Here is a 20131-nt window from a genome sequence, read left to right as displayed (position 1 = left end):
TGGATTAAGGAATGAAATAGCAAGACAAGTATGAAACTAAATCTAATGCAATGGAAGAAATCCTATCTATCTATCTATTAATCATGAACCCACAACATATTGTCACATTATGCTGTGAATTTCATCATTAACAGATCCAAACAAATTAGAAACTAAACAAGAGCAAAATAAGAACAAGACAAGAACAAAGCAAACAATTCAGATTCTTGCATTTATGAACTAAACAATGAACTCAAGAACAAATCATATCTCCACTCAAAGAGTTAACAAACATTCAGTTGCATCGAAGACAACAAGAAACAGATCTAAACTTCGTGTAACCTTACCAATTCAGATCTATGAAACTAAACAGCCAAGAGACAATAAACGAAGCTGGAAATTGGAAAACAGAAATGCAGAAATTAAAGAGAAAAGTATTGAACCGAAGTGAGCTAGGGCATTCCCAAATACTCATTGGATTTAGGGTTTAGATGTCCACAGCACACAAGTGGTGAATAACCAATCGAATCAGATGAAACGCAGCTAGAATTAGAAATCGATGCAGAAATCAGAGAAGTCCGAAGAAAATACTAAACAGAGCTTCGAGGAAGAAGGTCGCCGGTTGGAAGGAGGAAGAGAATTCGACTGAAACCTCCAAATCGCTCCACTTCTCCGTTCTTCTTCTCCCTCTCAGAATCGCGACAGAAAATGCAGTCAAATCTGGATCAGGTTGTTGAAATGGCATCGCCGGCTCGAATATGGAAGATCACCGGAGGAAGGGAAACACCCTTGACCTCAGCAGCTCGCCGGCGGTGGAGTGGATCGGAATCCCGGAGAAGGATCGCGCTCCTCTGTTCTTGACGCGAAGCTACTGCAGAAAATTCCCGAACGACTTGTAGCTTCTCTTGTGATTTAAATCAGATCTCAGATCTGTGACAAACGGCTGTGATTCTTCCGGATCGATCCAACGGTGGATCTTGCTCCAAATCTGATCCAAATTTTCAGATCTTGATCACTGGTTATGATCTACTTCCCCTTTACTTGGATGGATCAGATTCTTCACGGATCTGTTAGATCTCTCTTAATCTTGAACGAACGGTTCATGTGGCTTCAAAGCTTGATCTTCCCATTCAAGCTCGGATTTGAGTTCAATCTGGTTTGATCAACCTCGGATCCATGATCCCTTGATGCCTACAAAGATTATATCCAAATATTAGCATCAAATACCACAAATATGATATAATTTGCAATTAGGTCCATAAATGGCTCTAACTCATGAAACATGGTGTAAACATGACTTTAACATATGAGAAGATTAAAATGTATGCCTATATGGATCAAAATATCATGATAAAATGATAGTTATCAAATTCCCCCACACTTATTCTTGCACGTCCCGAGCAAGCAAACAAAACAAAGAAATAACTAGAATTCATCTCCCTAACATTTTCCTAGCAATACCTAGAAGATAGTAATAGGAATTTAACTAAGACCATCTAAAGATCACAAACAATCATGAATTCAATCCCTACAATAATCAGTAGCATGGTGATTTCAATCCAAATGAAGAATTAAGCAAGTTACAATCTCACAAGGTATTCACCTATTCTAGCACTCACACATCAAAAATGCATTTTAGTGGAGCTCACTCAATATCACTCACAACATTTCACTACCATAAGCTTGCTTATTTTCTAATTCTCCACCACTATAAAACATAGCATACATGAATCAAAAGGATTTTATCAACAAGAATTGAAATGGAAACAAAAAAAAACAATGAAAGTGAATGAAATAGCAAAAGAAAAGGCATCAATGAAGAGAATGAGAGTATGGAAGGAATTTACTTGATGAGTTGACCATTTTTGATGTGTAAAAGATGAACACCATTTGTTTTTATCAATTCAAAAGACCAAGCTAACCTCCCCTTCAATTTGATGACTAACAAAGAATCTTGATACTCTATCTTCAATTGAGCAAATTGATGTGCCATTTCTTTCTTCACTGTTTTTCCACTTGTTTCCATCACTGTTTTTGCACTTCACTTTCAATTCATTTAGAAACTCTAAAACAATCTTGAATTACCTTATGGAGTTCCCTCCCCCACACTTGAAACATTGTCCGTCTCGGGCAATACAACTCCAATCAATCCAAGTTGAAACACCTCTAGCCACTGTTTTTTTTTCTCTGCAGAATTTACTTTTTCTTCCTTTCTCTGTTTCTGATTCTTCAGATTCCATCACTTAGCTCTTGAACCAACTAACCAAATTCAGAAATCAGATTCCCAGCAGTAAATTCAAAAACAGCAAAACTGTAAAACTGCCTCAAATTCATAAAGTTTTCAGCATTTTTTTATCACTGTTGAATATACAAATCTCTGAACTCCTGCACTTCTTCAAGTTAATTTCAAATGACAGCACAGATATAACACTTACTGTGATATAAAACTAAATCTTCTTAAAATCACATATCCAAAACTTCTCAGTTAAGCATTGAATTCAGAAAATCAGCTTCAATTCTTGTTCCATTTCATCACTGTCCTGATTTTGTATCAGTACAGAATTTTGATGCACTAATAGAATCTCAAATGGACCACATATTCTGGATTCTAATATTGCTGCACATATGCAAGAAGCAAAACAAAATTCATGTCACAACAAACTAAAGTAATTAGCTGCTCAATTCTAGAATTACAGCAGCAAGAAAAAAAAAATATATAGCTTCCTGGATTAATGTTTCAAGATTTGATAGTTAAAGTCGTTCCCACTTATATCATGCAGAATTCAGCTTAACAAATATTTCCATTTAGCATAGAATGAATACGAAATTGAATTTCAGTTTCTACTGATCAGAATTAGCAAACAGAATTGGCACTAAATGCTTTCAGTTTCTTCAGTTGGTACCAGCCTTTAAATAAATTTGATTAGTTATTGAATTCATGCAGTAGCAATGTGCAACTTAATTCCAGCAGCTTATTATTCAGGTTATTAGTTCTGCAATTCCTGCACTGAAAACACAGATTGAAATTGCAGCAATACAAGTCTCATCTATTCAAGCAATTCAATTTTGATTCAGAAATTCTAATACAGTTCTTGTAACAATTCCATTCCATATTCAGAACATCATATATTGAGAGTCTAACTTTGAATCTGCAGTTTAAATTGTAGGAATCAGAATTTAGGATACAAAATTAATAAGGTCCGAATATTTGATGGCAGAACCAACAATCCAACAGGCCATTTAACTTAGTTACAGTTTCCAGAATTCAGATTTTGAGTTAATACAAATTTCAATCTGTAGAACACGTTGAAATCAGCAACTTCAACTTGAATCTGAAATTTGAGTAACTCTGCCACTTCCTTCATATTGCACAGAATGAGAAACAAACAACCAGTAGTACAACTCTTGACAAGCATGAAACTTGTTTCTGATCAAAAATTGAGTTGAATCATCAACAACTCTTCTGCTCAGATAGTTCCTGAATTTCCCAGCATTTCTGCATATTCCAGTGCTGAACAGATTCAATCATGCTCACTTCCAAGTCACTGATACAAACTCATTCTTCACTCTCTTTACTTCAATCTAAGTTCTTGATACACACAGTACAAAATCAATAATGTTTTCGACAACCCAAAATTCAGCAAGATTTGAATCTACTCTGCAGTATCTATATTTCCAGAATCCTCCAGCATTCAGACACATTTAGCAGCATTCAGCACAACAATAATGTCATCCATTTGTTTGCTCCACTTCACAAAACTTCATCTAAGCTTCTCCTTTACTTAATGTCATTTCTGAATATTTGATACTCCATTCATTCCAATTATCTGCATCTGCTCAGTTTCCAACTTCTCAGAATTGCATAGTTCTACTTACATCTCACAGGGGTCTGAATTTCAGAATTTTTTCAGCTTAAGTACATCAATTAAAAACTTACAGCAACTTCAGAATCCAGCAAGTTGATGTTATCAGCATTCATATGTAGCTGAATTCTGTTTCCAGCATTTGTTTCTGATTCTAGATAAAGGTTCTGAATTCTTCTTTTCTTGTCTTGCAGATGCTATGAAAAGTGAACATACCATTTGTTTCCAGCTTATTCTTGAATTTCAATTAAGCTTCCTTCACTTGGATAATGCATTCCAAATCTTGATACTTCTTTGATACAAACTTTCCATTTCCAATATTTCTTCACTACAATATTTCTACGGAATTTTGCATTGTTGTTGTTCAATTCGAGTGAGTGCAAAACAATTTCAGATTGCTTCTTAAATAATCAAACTCAGGGTTTCAAAGCTCAAATTCAACACTTTGTTTGATTTCCTTTTAAATGCCTGAATTTTGAACTCCATAGTTAACTCTTCTACTTAAAAATTTCTGCTCTAGAACCAGCCAACCTTAATTTCAGAACCCTAGATTCTGCACAGCATTATCACACACTTAAAAAGTTCAGATTCAATGATATTTCTGAATTTCAGTGGTCTCCATTAGCATTCCATCACTGCACAATAGAAATAATCAGATTGAACAGCTTCTGAAATACTGCACAATACCAGCAAATAGGTTTCTGCATTTCTCCAATTTCAGAAAAATAAATTCAGCACACTTTCACTGACTAGTCTCAGAAATTGCAATTCAAAAACAACTCAGGTTTATACTCTCCTCTAAAGTCTTCTCAACTCCTACACTTTTGAAGCTAGTGTTTTGAATATTGCTATATTCTGAAATTTTAATGCACCAGTTCAACATCTAAAAGATTTCCCTGCTATTAGCTTTCCTATGTTCAACAACTCATGAACATTTGCTCCCATAGAGTTTACCAACTTCCTTTTAATATAATAACTCAGAAATATTCATTTAAAACCAGATACTGAAGTAAAGAAGTCTGGTTATAGGAAATCAACTTGAGGCTGTTACTGGTACGAAAACTGCTATAAAGTTTGACACCAATCAATTTGCATTTGATTCTAGAATTCTACTCTCACTACTGTTTTTTTTTTCCTTTTCTTTCTTGTCAACCAAATCAACTTGATAAGTCCTCTAGAATTTCGAGAGTGCTAGCTATGAAGCTTTTAATATGGAACTAATTTCTTCAATTCTTGAATTCTTGCTTCCCTGCTGTACTTAGTACCTTGAGGACATCTCAAATTAAGGAGGTTATAAGTTCTTAATCATAATTGTCGTGGAGGAAAAGTAACATTCAAAGACAAAGGACTAACAAGAACTTCATTTGAATCTATTTTCTAGAAGAAATTTGCAGATTAGTTTGGCACAGAAAATTCTCTTCAGTCTAACGCATTTTCAGCAGCACTTCTTAGATTTCACTTAAACTGCCATAAGAAATGAGAATTCTGCCCAAAAACTATTCAGCATCCTTAAACCTCAAACAATGCCACGATCTCTTAAATTCATAACTTCAGAATTTTCCAAACAATTTGAAGTAGGAACCTCAAGAATCTCAAGCATGTACAATTTTCCCCCACTCTTAATTCTTTGTTCATCTAGTCAAGCTAACTCATCAAGCAATTAATCCAAATCTCTCAACGAAATAAAAGAAATATGACGAGCAAAGAGAATTAGGAATTATAATGCTAGATGAAAATATTTCAAGAAAATTGTGAGGAAAGGAATTGGGAAGTATGAAGGGGAACAAAATTGACAAGATCCTCAATTTCCATGCATACCAATGTTATTGTGACTTTGAAAAGAAACTAAGCAAGTTCTAGAGTTTCAAGTGCTATGAGTGCATGCCACACAAAGAAAATAATAGAGTGTAGGCTAAAAGTGGTCCTCTCTAGGTAATATTCATGCAATCATGTCTAATTGATCAAATTGGAATCCACCACCAAATTAACCAATATCCTGCAAGAAAAGCATTCAATCATGTTAAATGACCTAAATTGATGATCAAATTTAAAAAGCTTTTACCATCTTACAAATATTACTAGAAAATTCCATGAAGAATTTTATTCAAAATGAAATGCTATGTAGACTAAACAACATGCAAAGTATAGAAACAAAATGCAAATGTAAGGTATGAAACTAAAGAAAGGTATAGAGCAAAAATATAAAAGCAAGGAACAAACTCCCCTCAATTCCGGGCGGTTGCAAACGATTTAGAAGTAGCATCCACGTCGGTAATGAAATGGTCTTTCCCGGTGGTTGGAGTCGGTTAAGGTACAAAATCCACTTTAGAAGTGGAATATTGTGTATTGAGGTCAAGACCTCTCCTCCCACCATATGCTCCTTGAAAATTTGCCCCAGAGGCTGAAGACGGTTCAATTTAAGCATCCACTCCGGAAGCTTATAAAGATGGAAAGTAGACATCCCTCGCAAGCATATAAGGTAAGAAAAAGATGTAACAATATTAGTCCCTATAAAGCATGTATCAAGAAATGCATCACATCCAATAAAGTCAATTAATGGTACCTCTATGAAATTTTCTAATAAATCACAAGGAATACTAACCTTGTCATGTTGGAAGGTACCTGGAGGTTCTAGAATGGTGACTATGACCTCCTCATCATGAGATAATAGCTCAGACTCTAGCTCAGGTGGTGTATCTAAGGGAAGTGATTCTTGGGGCTCTGCTTCCACAGCATAAGTCCCTACACTCTCATCATCAACATCTGGTTCAGGTGATTCTCGGGGTATTGCTTCCAATATGCAATCCCCTACACTTACATCATCATCTACATCAGTACCTGCATCATCGATAACATCTGCAACAACAATATCAATAGAATTAGAATTCCTTACAACTACAGAATCATAACAAGAAATACTAGAGGAGTCCTGTGAAGTAATAAAATCAAGACCGGGTCTGTCAAAAACACTAAAATCCCTCTGCTCAGACACCTCTACATCTGTAGGGAAGGTCTCATTAACTCTTAAGGTAACCGGTTGTCCATTTCTAAATTGCTGAGGATTGGCTGCCATGGTTTCCAAAAGTTTCATGGCTTCATCAGGAGTTTTATCAATCAAGGGCCCTCCACTAGCTTTATCCACCATGTACAAATCAAACGGCAACAATCCATCATAAAAATGTAAGATAAGCATTTGATCACTGATTTGATGTTGAGGACAACTGGAGTAAAGTTCCTTGAATCTCTTCCAATATTCATGCAATGTCTCCTCCTCGAATTGTTGAATACCACGAATCTTTTTCCGCATAGCTATATAATCATTTTGAACTCCCTGTGGTCTTTGATATAATGGATATGACTCATCAAATTGTCCTTGTGCAACCTCGTATCAGAAACTTGCATAATCCACAGGTGGGTAGTACTGATGTTCAGATTGATAGAACCAAGTCTGAGGCTGATAGTACTGACAATATGGATCCATGGCCAAAGAAATTCCTGTTCTTATACTGAAACACTAGCAGATAAGATCAGAAGATACAGGAGCATATAAGATCAAACACATGGATATATGAACATGAAAGCAATTGCAACAATTTTTTTTTTCAAATTTTTATGTGAAAAGAAAAAGTAACAATCCTAAGGTATCAAACACCACTACAGTCCCCGGCAACGGCGCCAATTTTGATAAACCCTAATTTTGTCGTGAAATGGGTATCAAAAGAATTAAGTAACCGAATCCATCCTACACTAATGTAGCATAGAGATAACTCAGGTCGTCTCCCAATGAATGTAGCCAATGCTTAATATTTTAGGATTGAATTGTTATTTTTCGTGGGGTTTTGGGTTTTATTGACTTCTTGGATTAAGGAATGAAATAGTAAGACAAGTATGAAACTAAATCTAACGCAATGGAAGAAATCCTATCTATCTATCTATTAATCATGAACCCACAACATATTGTCACACTATGCTGTGAATTTCATCATTAACAGATCCAAACAAATTAGAAACTAAACAAGAGCAAAATAAGAACAAGACAAGAACAAAGCAAACAATTCAGATTCTTGCATTTATGAACTAAACAATGAACTCAAGAACAAATCATATCTCCACTCAAAGAGTTAACAAACATTCAGTTGCATCGAAGACAACAAGAAACAGATCTAAACTTCGTGTAACCTTACCAATTCAGATCTATGAAACTAAACAGCCAAGAGACAATAAACGAAGCTGGAAATTGGAAAACAGAAATGCAGAAATTAAAGAGAAAAGTATTGAACCGAAGTGAGCTAGGGCATTCCCAAATACTCATTGTATTGGACGAAGATGTCCACAACACACAAGTGGTGAATAACCAATCGAATCAGATGAAACGCAGCTAGAATTAGAAATCGATGCAGAAATCAGAGAAGTCCGAAGCAAATACTAAACAGAGCTTCGAGGAAGAAGGTCGCCGGTTGGAAGGAGGAAGAGAATTCGACTGAAACCTCCAAATCGCTCCACTTCTCCGTTCTTCTTCTCCCTCTCAGAATCGCGGCAGAAAATGCAGTCAAATCTGGATCAGGTTGTTGAAATGGCATCGCCGGCTCGAATATGGAAGATCACCGGAGGAAGGGAAACACCCTTGACCTCAGCAGCTCGCCGGCGGTGGAGTGGATCGGAATCCCGGAGAAGGATCGCACTCCTCTGTTCTTGACGCGAAGCTACTGCAGAAAATTCCCGAACGAACTGTAGCTTCTCTTGTGATTTAAATCAGATCTCAGATCTGTGACAAACGGCTGTGATTCTTCCGGATCGATCCAATGGTGGATCTTGCTCCAAATCTGATCCAAATTTTCAGATCTTGATCACTGGTTATGATCTACTTCCCCTTTACTTGGATGGATCAGATTATTCACGGATCTGTCAGATCTCTCTTAATCTTGAACGAATGGTTCATGTGGCTTCAAAGCTTGATCTTCCCATTCAAGCTCGGATTTGAGTGCAATCTGGTTTGATCAACCTCGGATCCATGATCCCTTGATGCCTACAAAGATTATATCCAAATATTAGCATCAAATATCACAAATATGATATAATTTGCAATTAGGTCCATAAATGGCTCTAACTCATGAAACATGGTGTAAACATGACTTTAACATATGAGAAGATTAAAATGTATGCCTATATGGATCAAAAAATCATGATAAAATGATAGTTATCACTGACTGGCGTCAGGAGTGACCATGTCATTTGCATCATATGCATGATGCATTTATTGATTGTGTTTGCTGCATTTACTTGCTGCATTTATATGGATGCATATGATTGACATGCATACAGGATTTATGACACTCTCGGTCTGACGACCCTGTTGTACTTATACCCTGGTCCTGGTTAGTACAGTTTTCTCTTGTTTGTTTAAGTTGCATTTATCCTTCTTGTATCAGGAGACTGTATGCATAATTAGTGCTGCCTGTTATTTTCTTTATTATGCATATCAGTTGATACCCGCTGAGTGTTGGACTCACACCCTCCTCCGTTGTTATTTTCAGGTTGATGCTATCCGGAGAGTTCCAGTCGCTAGTCCCCTGCAGTCCACGAGGACGTGTGCTGAACTTTTAGTTTTTCTTGTTTAGACTTGTTTTTGTCTTTTGGATAATTTGGACTTGAATTAGTTTACCTTATGGATAATGTCAATGAGTTTTATTCGGACTTATTTTACTACATGCCTGCCTAGACGGCAGAATAGGTGAGTCGATTTTATCGTCGGATTTGTGCTTTATGAGTGTAGTTGAGGAGGGTTGTTTTTTAGTCTTCTTATTATTGCTTTAGTCGTTCACTATTAAACTGCGTGGATGGTGTGATTGTTGCTTATTTATTATTGCTATTGTTCCGGCCGTGTTGGCCGATGTATGTGTGGCCCTGGGGGCGATGTAGAAAGTTTCAAATTGTCCGCCGTACAGGGGAGATACTGTCGAAATTTCTTCTGGCAGGGACTACCTGGGGTGTGACACAGGGATTAGTGGGCATCCTAGTTCCTCCTCCTCATCTACTGAGGTATAAATATTGCGGGTGGAAAATCAGGATTTGTGGACTCGACTCTTGTCATAAGAGCAGACAATGGTTGAGAGGGACGCAGAGGCAAGGGAGATGCGCGAGCAACAAGCTCGAACTGAGGAGATAGTTCGCCATATGTGAGCGTTTATAGTAGCGTTCACTCCTGATTCACAAATGTTACGCTCGTATCATTTAGAGTCTCGGGAGACCAAGGATCTTGACGATTCTCAAGCATTAGTTGACTGATATGCCTTAAGTTGAGTTTTAAATAACGCAAGTATGACCTTTTCATACTTGAAGGTTACCCTTAGCCTTGAATTACATCTTCAAATACCTTCCGTCAGCCTCGTGTCCTTAGAATGCTTCCGAGCCCATGTTTCCTTATCCTTGCGCTTGCTTTCAAGTGCTTCATTCGGCTATGTCACGCTAAGTCTTCTTTTGCCAAGAGGTCGCACCTCCGAAACTTCACCGTCAAGAGCCACGCTTCGGAACTTCATCCGCCAATATTATTTTCTTGAACTTTCTTTACAAGTCTTCATACCTGGATTTTCCTTGTACTTGTTACACAATATTCATATTAGATCATGAACATTACCTGACTTAAATTTATTTAGCTAGACATAAAAAATAATTGATACTTGGAGGAAAGATTGCTCCAACACTTTTCACGGGACAGATCCTTCCTCCGTCAGGGGGACAGCCGGCATGCTAAGCCGGCTGCAGCGGGCACTGTAGCATCCAACGACGCTTGGCTGGGAAAAGGAGCTACTGCTCCCGGCGTCCAACGCCAGTGAGGCTTGCGCCGGATTGTAGTGGCTGCTACCCGAAGAGGCCAGACGGCTGCAGGAGCTTCGGCGACATGTGGGGGGCAATGGGCTTCTCTTTTGTGCTAGTGGCGGTTTTTGATTGGTGGCGTAGAAAACCCACGAGAGGGAGGAATGAATTCGTAAGTTCACTCTTTTCTCTTAAACCTAAAATCAACTTTAGACTTTTTATAAATCAAAGCTATAATACTTTTCCTCAATTAATACCTATGAGCATCCACACTAACTTATTTAATATATATAATGTTCCCGGAGCCATGATATAGGACATTCAAATTGTCTCCCAAACATCCATGATTTAAATCCTAATTACGATATATTTATAGAAATTTTTCTTCTAAATGGGGGGCGTAATCAAAGGATGCTGGACTTCTTGGCAGACCACCACGTGCGCTTCCCGATTTACCCTTGTGGGCGGTGGAAAACTTACGTGGGACTGGACCGATCACCCTAGGCTCGACGTTACCCAGCCTGATTAATTATTTTTTTTAATATATATAATTTAGAATAAAAAATTTATTTTATTAAATTTAAATATCTACTTTTCACTACTTAATCATTAGCTTCCACAATAAAAAAAAAACCAAATAGTGATGAAATTATTCGTCACTAAATACATATTGCAATGGAATAGCGACGGACTGCACACTGTCGCATAGATATTATCCATTGCTATATATAGTGTCGGATATTTTTATTTCTGTCGCTACTAGCCAAATGGAGTGAAATTTCTGTTAAAGTATTAGCAACGGATATTTAAGATTTCGTCTCAATTTGGCGACAGATATCTAAAATATCCGTTGCTAATTGCTAATATGAAGTAATGTTCAGCCATTAGGGTCACTAATAACGACAGATATTTGAAATCTCCATCGCTAATAGCGACAAAATTTTAACTTTCCGTCGCTAATTGCGACTGATATATGAAATATTTGTCACTAATCGCTAATCAGCAGTATCGAAAAGTATCGAAAAGAGTATCAATGCTCAACGGAAACTTAAATTTTCGTTGCTAAACTATGCTACAGTTACACATGCCCTTTTCCTTTATCCTAATTCTTCTGTTCATATATAAATATAAATCACTCCAACCATCACAATCGGCGATTTTCACAATAAACTCATAATACATAATAATAAAACTCACAACAAACTTACTACAAATTAACAATTACAATATAATAAACTCACAACACATAAGAAATGCACAACACATCACAACAATCTACGTTCTTCGCCATGGTATGATATTGTCTAGCCTAAGTTCTCATGGATTTGTTTTTAACTCTATTCAAAAAACCTCATACTAATGGAGATATCTTCTTTCTTTTAAATCCATGATATTTTTTATGTATTTATAATGTGAGACTTTAATTGTATTCTCGACAAATTATAAGTTCGCTATAATAAACTAAAAATAATATTTTGACCCAATTTAAAATAATGTTGTATATTTTTGCTTATCACATTGATATTATTCACATAAAAGACTCATTTACAATGTTTTCATATGAGAAAGTAACTCTTGTTTACTAATGCTCTATTTACACAAAGGAGTAGATGATGGATGGATAAAATTTACTTAGGAGTATGGAAGGTAAAAAAAATCTCTTCCTCTATATGATTGATTGACAAAGTCAAGGTAAATATCTTCCTTATGTGCTAGTCACTATTCCAAAGGCTAGTAGCCGCTCGTGATTTACCTCCTCCGTGTTGGCCCTGGGACGGATTGGCGGGGGTACTGGGGCCGAGCTTATTCGTCTTTTGCCACAATTGTTTACCTTGATTGAGGAAGGTGGGTACATGCAGTATAATTTTTGTAACTGAAAAAATGATACATGCATCATTTTTTGGTTATATGGTATAATTTTGTGAGTTAAAAAGGACACATGTGTCATTTTTGTAGGATATATGGTGTAATTTTATGAATGAAAAGGAGTACATACATCATTTTTTTTTCTATCTTTTATTTTTCATTTAATTTTAAGATAATCAATTTTAACTCTAAAACTATCCTAGATTATGTTTCTCTTTCTTCTTAAAATAAAATAAACTATAAAAAAAAATTCTACGAATATTTTTTATTAATTTTAGTTTCCGCTTTCGAAAATAAACATAGCTTAAATCTTGAAGTTGATATTGTCGGCTTCTTCTATATTGTGGTAGATTTAAAAAACAAAAAAAAATCCCTTTATTTTGTGGTGTGGAAATTAATTAGGATGAGGAGGAATTAGTCATAGCTCATGCTCCTCATTATCTATGTATGGAAAATTGTGATCCTTGGGCGATGCCGGTCACGAGACGTTACTACATCTGTCTTTAGTGAAGAAGTCCATCTTTCTAGCTAATTGAGTGACCAATGGACTGGAATTGATGAGCAAGTTCCATATTTCAACTTGAAATAATGAAGCTCGATCTCACGCAGTGATTGAGGAGGAATTAGTCATAGCTCATGCTCCTCATTATCTATGTATGGAAAATTGTGATCCTTGGGCGATGCCGGTCACGAGACGTTACTACATCTGTCTTTAGTGAAGAAGTCCATCTTTCTAGCTAATTGAGTGACCAATGGACTGGAATTGATGAGCAAGTTCCATATTTCAACTTGAAATAATGAAGCTCGATCTCACGCAGTGGCTGACGATTGTCTATACTCTGCGCCACTAATGTCAAAGTTATAACTAATTGATAGTTTTAATAAAATCTAAGTCATATGAATTTTAGACGGCTAAAATAAAAATTTAAATATAAAAAATATAAATAATTGATGAGCAAGCTACATATTTCAACTTGAAATAATGAAGCTCACGCAGTGGCTGACGATTGTCTATACGCTGCGCCACTAATGTCAAAGTTAGAACTAATTGATAGTTTTTATAAAATCTAAGTCATATGAATTTTAGATGGCTAAAATAAAAATTCAAATAGAAAAAAAAAATAATTGATGAGCAAGCTACATATTTCAACTTGAAATAATGAACTTCACGCAATGGCTGACGATTGTCTATACGCTGCGCCAAAGTTAGAACTAATTGATAGTTTTTATAAAATTTAAGTCATATGAATTTTAGACAGCTAAAATAAAAATTTAAATAGAAAAAATAAAAATATATGAGTATAAATCTTCGTTTCATCGAGAACATAGTATAAGAAGGTAAATACATAAATATAATGATAAAGAATCTGATTGAAAAACTATATTTTTATTTTTTAGCGTCGTCTAGAAGATCTTCAGGAAGAAGAAGTGGAAGTAAACAGGGAAGATCTTCTAAGGGGCCTAGGGGATGACGACACTGAAAAGCTTCTTGTCAATGAAGAACAAGAAACTAGGTGAAGATTATTCCCTAAACCCTTGGAGACCTTCCCTTATATAAGCAACCAATCTGTTATTAGCTCATAGATGATAACGGATCGGACTAAAGGGTTCTATACATTCAACCCACATGCAATTACTCGAAACTCATTAAACATAAGTTAGATCACTTTAAAGGGTTAGGATCGTATTCACATGTGTAACTTATAAATACGTCCACCTAATAGAGATAATTATATCTAACAATCTTCCACTTGAGCTATATGTGAGTTGTATGTGAAATACAAGTAAAACTTTAGTTGATATCAAACTTTATGGGTATAAGATATCCCTATAAATAATCTGGTCCATTAATTTCATTAGTATAGGACTAAAGAGGTCATAGCTACTGTATATGATCGTAACAAGCCCCAACAGTAATCACAATACCAATGTCATTAATGATATAGATCAAGATGTGGATGTGTATAGAGGAAATTACATGAAATGTGATCAATAATGTCAATTTCCAACTAGTCCTAAAATGATTTCAAAAGATGTCAGATCATATTTGCAAAATACTTTATATTAAATTGCAATAGCAAATCATGATCCAAACTGTATGATTCCAAAAGGAATATGTATCATATTTATAAACATCAAATGCTAAACAACAACAGTAAATGATGATATCATAGTCAGAGTGTCAAACAAACATATAAATTTCCATTAATGTTTTAAACTTTAAGTACATACAATAATCAAAATAAATATTTATCTTTATTAATCAACATAGAGCAATAAAATAAATACAGACTCCTACTAGATGAGTTCTTCTTCCATAAGAAGGACTCTCATATCCACAATATGCACATGAAACACCTTCGGCACCAATCCTTTGGTGAGTGAATCGACTAACATGGAATCTGTGTTGATGTGTTTTACCATGATTTGACAACTCTGAACTCTTTCTCTAACTGCTAGAAACTTGATGTTGATGTGTTTAAACTTCGATGAACTGCGATTATTCTTGGAATAAAGTTGTGTGGCTTTATTATCACAGTAGATCCTCAATAGTTTGTCAATGTCATCAACAATCTGCAATGTTGTGATGAAGTTTCGAAGCCAAATCCCATGATTGGATGCTTCATAGCATGCTACCAACTCTACCTTCATAGTAGAAGTGGATACTAGCGTCTGCTTGATGCTCTTCCAAGATATAGCCTCTCTAGTAAGCATGAAAATATAGTCCGAAGTGGACCTCCTACTATCCAAGCATCTAGCAAAATTGGAGTCTGAATATTCAATCACCTCTAGGTAATATGATCTCCGATACGTGAGCATATGTTTTTTAGTTCTTTGTAAATATCGCATCACTCTCTTAGCCCTTTTTAATGTGATGGTCCTATGTTACTTACATATCTGCTTAACATCCTCACTATAAATGTTATATCTGATCGAGTACAAACTTGTGCATACATGAGACTTCCCATTGCTGATGTATATGGGAATTATTCCATCTCTTTTATTTCAAGTTAACCCCGTGGACACTACTGCAAGCTGAACTTGTCACCTCTTGACACAGGTGTGTCATCAGGTGTACAGTTCTGCATACCATATCTTATAAGCACCTTTTCAATATAAGCTTATTGTGAAAGTCCAAGAATATTTTTTGAATGATCACGATAGATTTGTATGCCTAAAATAAAAGATGCTTCACCAAGATCTTTCATTTTAAAATAACAGATAAAATGACTTGGTTTGATGCAACATACTCTTATTATTGCTCGCAAGCAATATATTGTCCATATACAGAACAAGTATAACAAACTTGCTCCCATAGAACTTGACATGTATGCACTGATCAACAAGGTTCTCTTTAAATCTAAACGAGGTAACAACTTGATCAAATTTCTGGTACCACTGACGAGACGTTTGCTTTAAACCATAAATGAACTTCTTTAATTTACATATTAGGTGCTTTGAGTGCTTAGACTCAAAGTTCTCTTATTGTACCATATATATAGACTCCTTTATGTCTCCATTCAGGAATGTAGTCTTTACGTCTATTTGATGTAATTCCAAATCATAATGAGCTACAAGTATCATAATTACCCTAAGGGAGTTTTTCGTCAACATAGGTGAAAAAGCCTCCTTGTAATCAATGTTTTCTTTCTAAGTGAATTTCCTGGCAACAAGACGAGCCTTACACTTTTCGACATTGCTCCTTGAATCCCATTTGATTTTAAATATCCATTTAGGACTTCTTTCCTTCAGATAATTCAACAAGTTCCCAAATATCATTGTTTGCCATAGACTTCAACTCTTCTTGCATGACGTTAATCAACCTTTCAGTGTTAGAGCATTGTTTAACTTCTTGGAAAGATGTAGGATCACTTTCCAAGCCTATGTCAAAATCATACTCTTGGAGATAAACATAATCATGAGAATTTGTGATTCTCCGTTCACTTGTGGATCACCTTAAAGGTACTTGTATTTGAGGTGGTTGAGATACTTACTAATCAATATAAGACAATACTTCAATTTCAGTGGCAGGTTCCTCCAATTGCATTGGAGATGTTATGAGAATATCTTGGTTCACTACGCTCACTAGATGTGTGATACCCATAATATGCGGTATGGTAATCAAACCGCTACTGATCGCACTAGTAGTGACCACAAGAGAATTGCCAACGCATTCCTCAAAAGATACTTATCTGACCTTATCACTCCCACTGTCCTCAATGAACTTAGAATTTTTCATTTTGAAGAAAGATCTATTAGAGGGATTATAAAATTTATACCCTCTTAACTTCTCAGAATAACCTATAAAATTGTAGCTAATTGTTCTTGAGTTCAGTTTTCATTCATTAGGCCTGTAAGACATAGCTTCAGCTGGACAACCCTAAACGTGTAACCTACTGTGAGGCTTTCTATCCATCCACATCTTGAATGAGGTTTTATTTACTACCTTACTAGGTACTCTATTAAGTAGGTAAACTGCAGTCTTGAGTGTTTCATCCACAAGAACTCTGGTAAAGAAGTGAAAGTCATCATACTTCTTACCATGTCTTTTAGAATTCGATTGCGATGCTCAACTATACCATTCTGACTAGGTGTATCATGCATGGTATATTGAGGCACAATCCTACAATCAGAAAGATGTATGTGTGGCCCTGGGGCAATGATCTTGACCTCTCTTCTACTTCCCTCGATGGTGATATTTCTGAACTCCACCTTTCTAACCTAACCAAACTAAAGATCTTGTTGTTGTATGATAACCCCTTCCTTACCATAGCAATAGACCACAATTGGATCCCTCTTTTCCAATTAGATTCAATTAGCCTTGGTTCTTGTAAGTTAGGTCCTAGATTTCCTACATGGCTCCATTCGCAACAATCCATTATTGGAATTCAATTGTACAATACAAGTATTGATGACAACTTGCCTGAATGGATTTGGAACTCTTCTTCCATGCTTGATTTTTTAGACCTCTCGTACAACAAAATTAGTGGTACTTTGCCGAAATCATTGGAGAGTTTGACTAGACTATATCATTTAAATCTAGGTTCAAATTTACTTGAAGGTCCAATTCCTCATTTTTCACCCAACCTAGAATTCCTAGATCATACTTCTTACAATGTCTTTTAGAATTCGATTGTGATGCTCAACTATATCATTCTGACTAGGTGTATCAGGCATGGTATATTGAGGCACAATCCTACACTCAAAAAGGTAGTTCGTAAAAGGTCCTGGACGTTGTTCAAGCATAATATTCACCTCCACAGTTGGATCAGACAACTTTAATTTTCTTACCTAGTTGAAGTTCAACTTCGGCTTTGAAAATTTTGAACATGTCCAAAGATTGTGATTTCTCATGAATAAGGTACAGATAGCCAAATCTGGAATAGTCGTCTATGAAGCTAATAAAATATGTGTGTCAATTCCAAGATGCCTTAGAAAATGGTCCACAAATGTCCATATATATTACTATATTAGCTCTAAAATGTCATTACAACGACTAACCCCCTTGTTCCTTTTGTTAGTGGCTTTCCCCTTAACACATTCTATACAGATATCAAAGTCTGACATATCAAGGAAATTGAGAATTCCATATGACATTAACATTTCTAAGCGTTATTTAGATATATATCCTAAACGCCTATGCCACAACATGGAGGAATTCTCGTTGGTCAATCTGCGTTTCGTACCTATACTATGCATTATTACATTGTCAACCATAGGAGTAAAGGTGTTCCATTTATAAAGTTTATCAACAAACGAACCATTATCAATCAACACTGAATTAAAAAAAATTCTGAAAATTCTTTTTTAAATAAACAAGAATAATCTGATTTGTGCAAACAAGAAATTGAAATTAAATTTTATTGAAAAGACAATACAATAAATGTATTTTCCAAATCTAGAAAGATATTGGTTTCTAAACAGAGTCTAAAAATATCAATTGACTCGACTATAGTCTTCTTTCCATTTCCTGTATAAATATATCTTTCACCATCAAGCGGAAGTCGGCTCTTGAAACAACCCTATATAGTGACACTTATTTGAGTAGTAATAATGATATCTATCCACCAAGTATTAGTGGGTACAATAGCTAAATTGACTTCCGAACTAACAAGTTGAGAAGTTTATCTTTCTTTACACATCAGTTGGCGTACTTGAGACAGTCTTTCTTCATATGACTTTTCTTCTTACAAAAGAAATAAGTGGATTCCTTATTCTGCTTCTTATGCTCCTTATAGTCATTGTCTCTAGAATCTACAATTTGTTTTCCTTTTCCTTTGTTATTGATCATCTTTCGCTTCTTGCTCACACTTTGAGGACCAGATGCTAAGTGAGTACTCTAAGATATCTCAATCTTTAGTCTTCGTTCCTCTTGCACGCATTGAGCAATGAGCTCATTTAATGTCCACTTTTTCTTTTGGGTATTATACGATATCTTAAAAGGAGTGAATTGTGCAGGCAAAGACATCAAGACGAAATGCACTGACATACCCTGAGACATATCGAGTTTTAGTGCTTTCAAACTTATTGCTATATTGGACATCTCCATAATGTACTCCCTTATGTTTCCCTTACTATTGTACCGCATGGTTACCAACTTCGTAAGAAGTGTGGTAGTCTTAAGCTTTTCATTTGAGGTGAATCGGTCAGCCAATTGGTCCAGGAAACTCCTAGTATCTCCTCCCTCTGTTATTGAGTCTTTTATTGGTGTCAGTATGGAAAACCTCATGATATTCAGACACATGCAATTTGATTTCTCCCACAGTTGAAATTCAACGCTATGCTCTATAGTGCTAGCACTGGTCAGAGGTACGAGACGATCATTCCTTAATGCATAGTCCAAGTCCATGCAACCTAAGACTACGATCATGTATTCTTTTTATTCAGCAAAATTTAAACAAGTTAATGTTAGGATATTATTAATACTGACAGTTACAAATTACACTGAAATTTAAAAAGAGAAATTTATTTAAGCTTATGATTTAACTAAAGCCAATAACATATAAACATATAAGTAACATAAAACTATGCAAATAAAATAAAATTTTAAATACAAATAAATGAACTCTTTATAAGATATCAAGTGCAACATAATATACCTTCCTTTGGGTCGACATATTATTTGTTAGCGATACTCTCTGATATAACTTAAATTTTAATTGACCATACAATGTGTCTTTCTTTGGGCCGACCCATTGTCTGCATAATATATGAGTTATAAAATAGTTTATAGCTTACAACAACTTTAATCTACCACGCAATATGTTTTCCTTTGGACCGACATATTTTGTCCATGATCTGAACAAAATAAATTCTGTTATATAGTTACAGGCTACGAGCATATATCTGATATAAAAGTAACATTCCTTTGGGCTGATTACTCTTAGCATAAATATAGATCTACCGATATAAAATATACTAAATCTATCTAAGGTGTTTTCCTTTGAGTTGATATATTAGTTCAATTTAGTAGCATGTTATATAGATAGATTCAAAAAAAAACTAGGAATTTTAATCATTATTTAATTAGTCTTGATAATTTTTGATTTTGTTTAATCAATTTAAAAATCTATTATATGTGATTATACGATCATATAATTTTTTACTGT

General features: G+C 35.4%; 1 protein-coding gene across 1 annotated transcript; it reads right to left on the bottom strand.

Moving 5' to 3' along the window:
* Positions 1 to 5854: 5854 nt before the first annotated feature.
* On the bottom strand, positions 5855 to 10891 carry LOC122002850. Its single transcript, XM_042558202.1, has 3 exons — positions 10520 to 10891; positions 10216 to 10422; positions 5855 to 8868 (listed from the first exon to the last, which is right to left on the bottom strand). The coding sequence occupies exon 3, from the start codon at positions 7147 to 7149 to the stop codon at positions 6019 to 6021; it is 1131 nt and encodes a 376-aa protein (XP_042414136.1). The 5' UTR covers positions 7150 to 8868; positions 10216 to 10422; positions 10520 to 10891; the 3' UTR covers positions 5855 to 6018.
* Positions 10892 to 20131: the final 9240 nt, after the last annotated feature.

This window comes from Zingiber officinale, chromosome 7A, assembly GCF_018446385.1.
Source record: "Zingiber officinale cultivar Zhangliang chromosome 7A, Zo_v1.1, whole genome shotgun sequence".
Classification (NCBI taxonomy): Eukaryota; Viridiplantae; Streptophyta; class Magnoliopsida; order Zingiberales; family Zingiberaceae; genus Zingiber; species Zingiber officinale.
The sequence above is the reverse complement of the archived record's forward strand: the minus strand, read 5'-3'. Positions and strand labels throughout refer to the sequence as shown.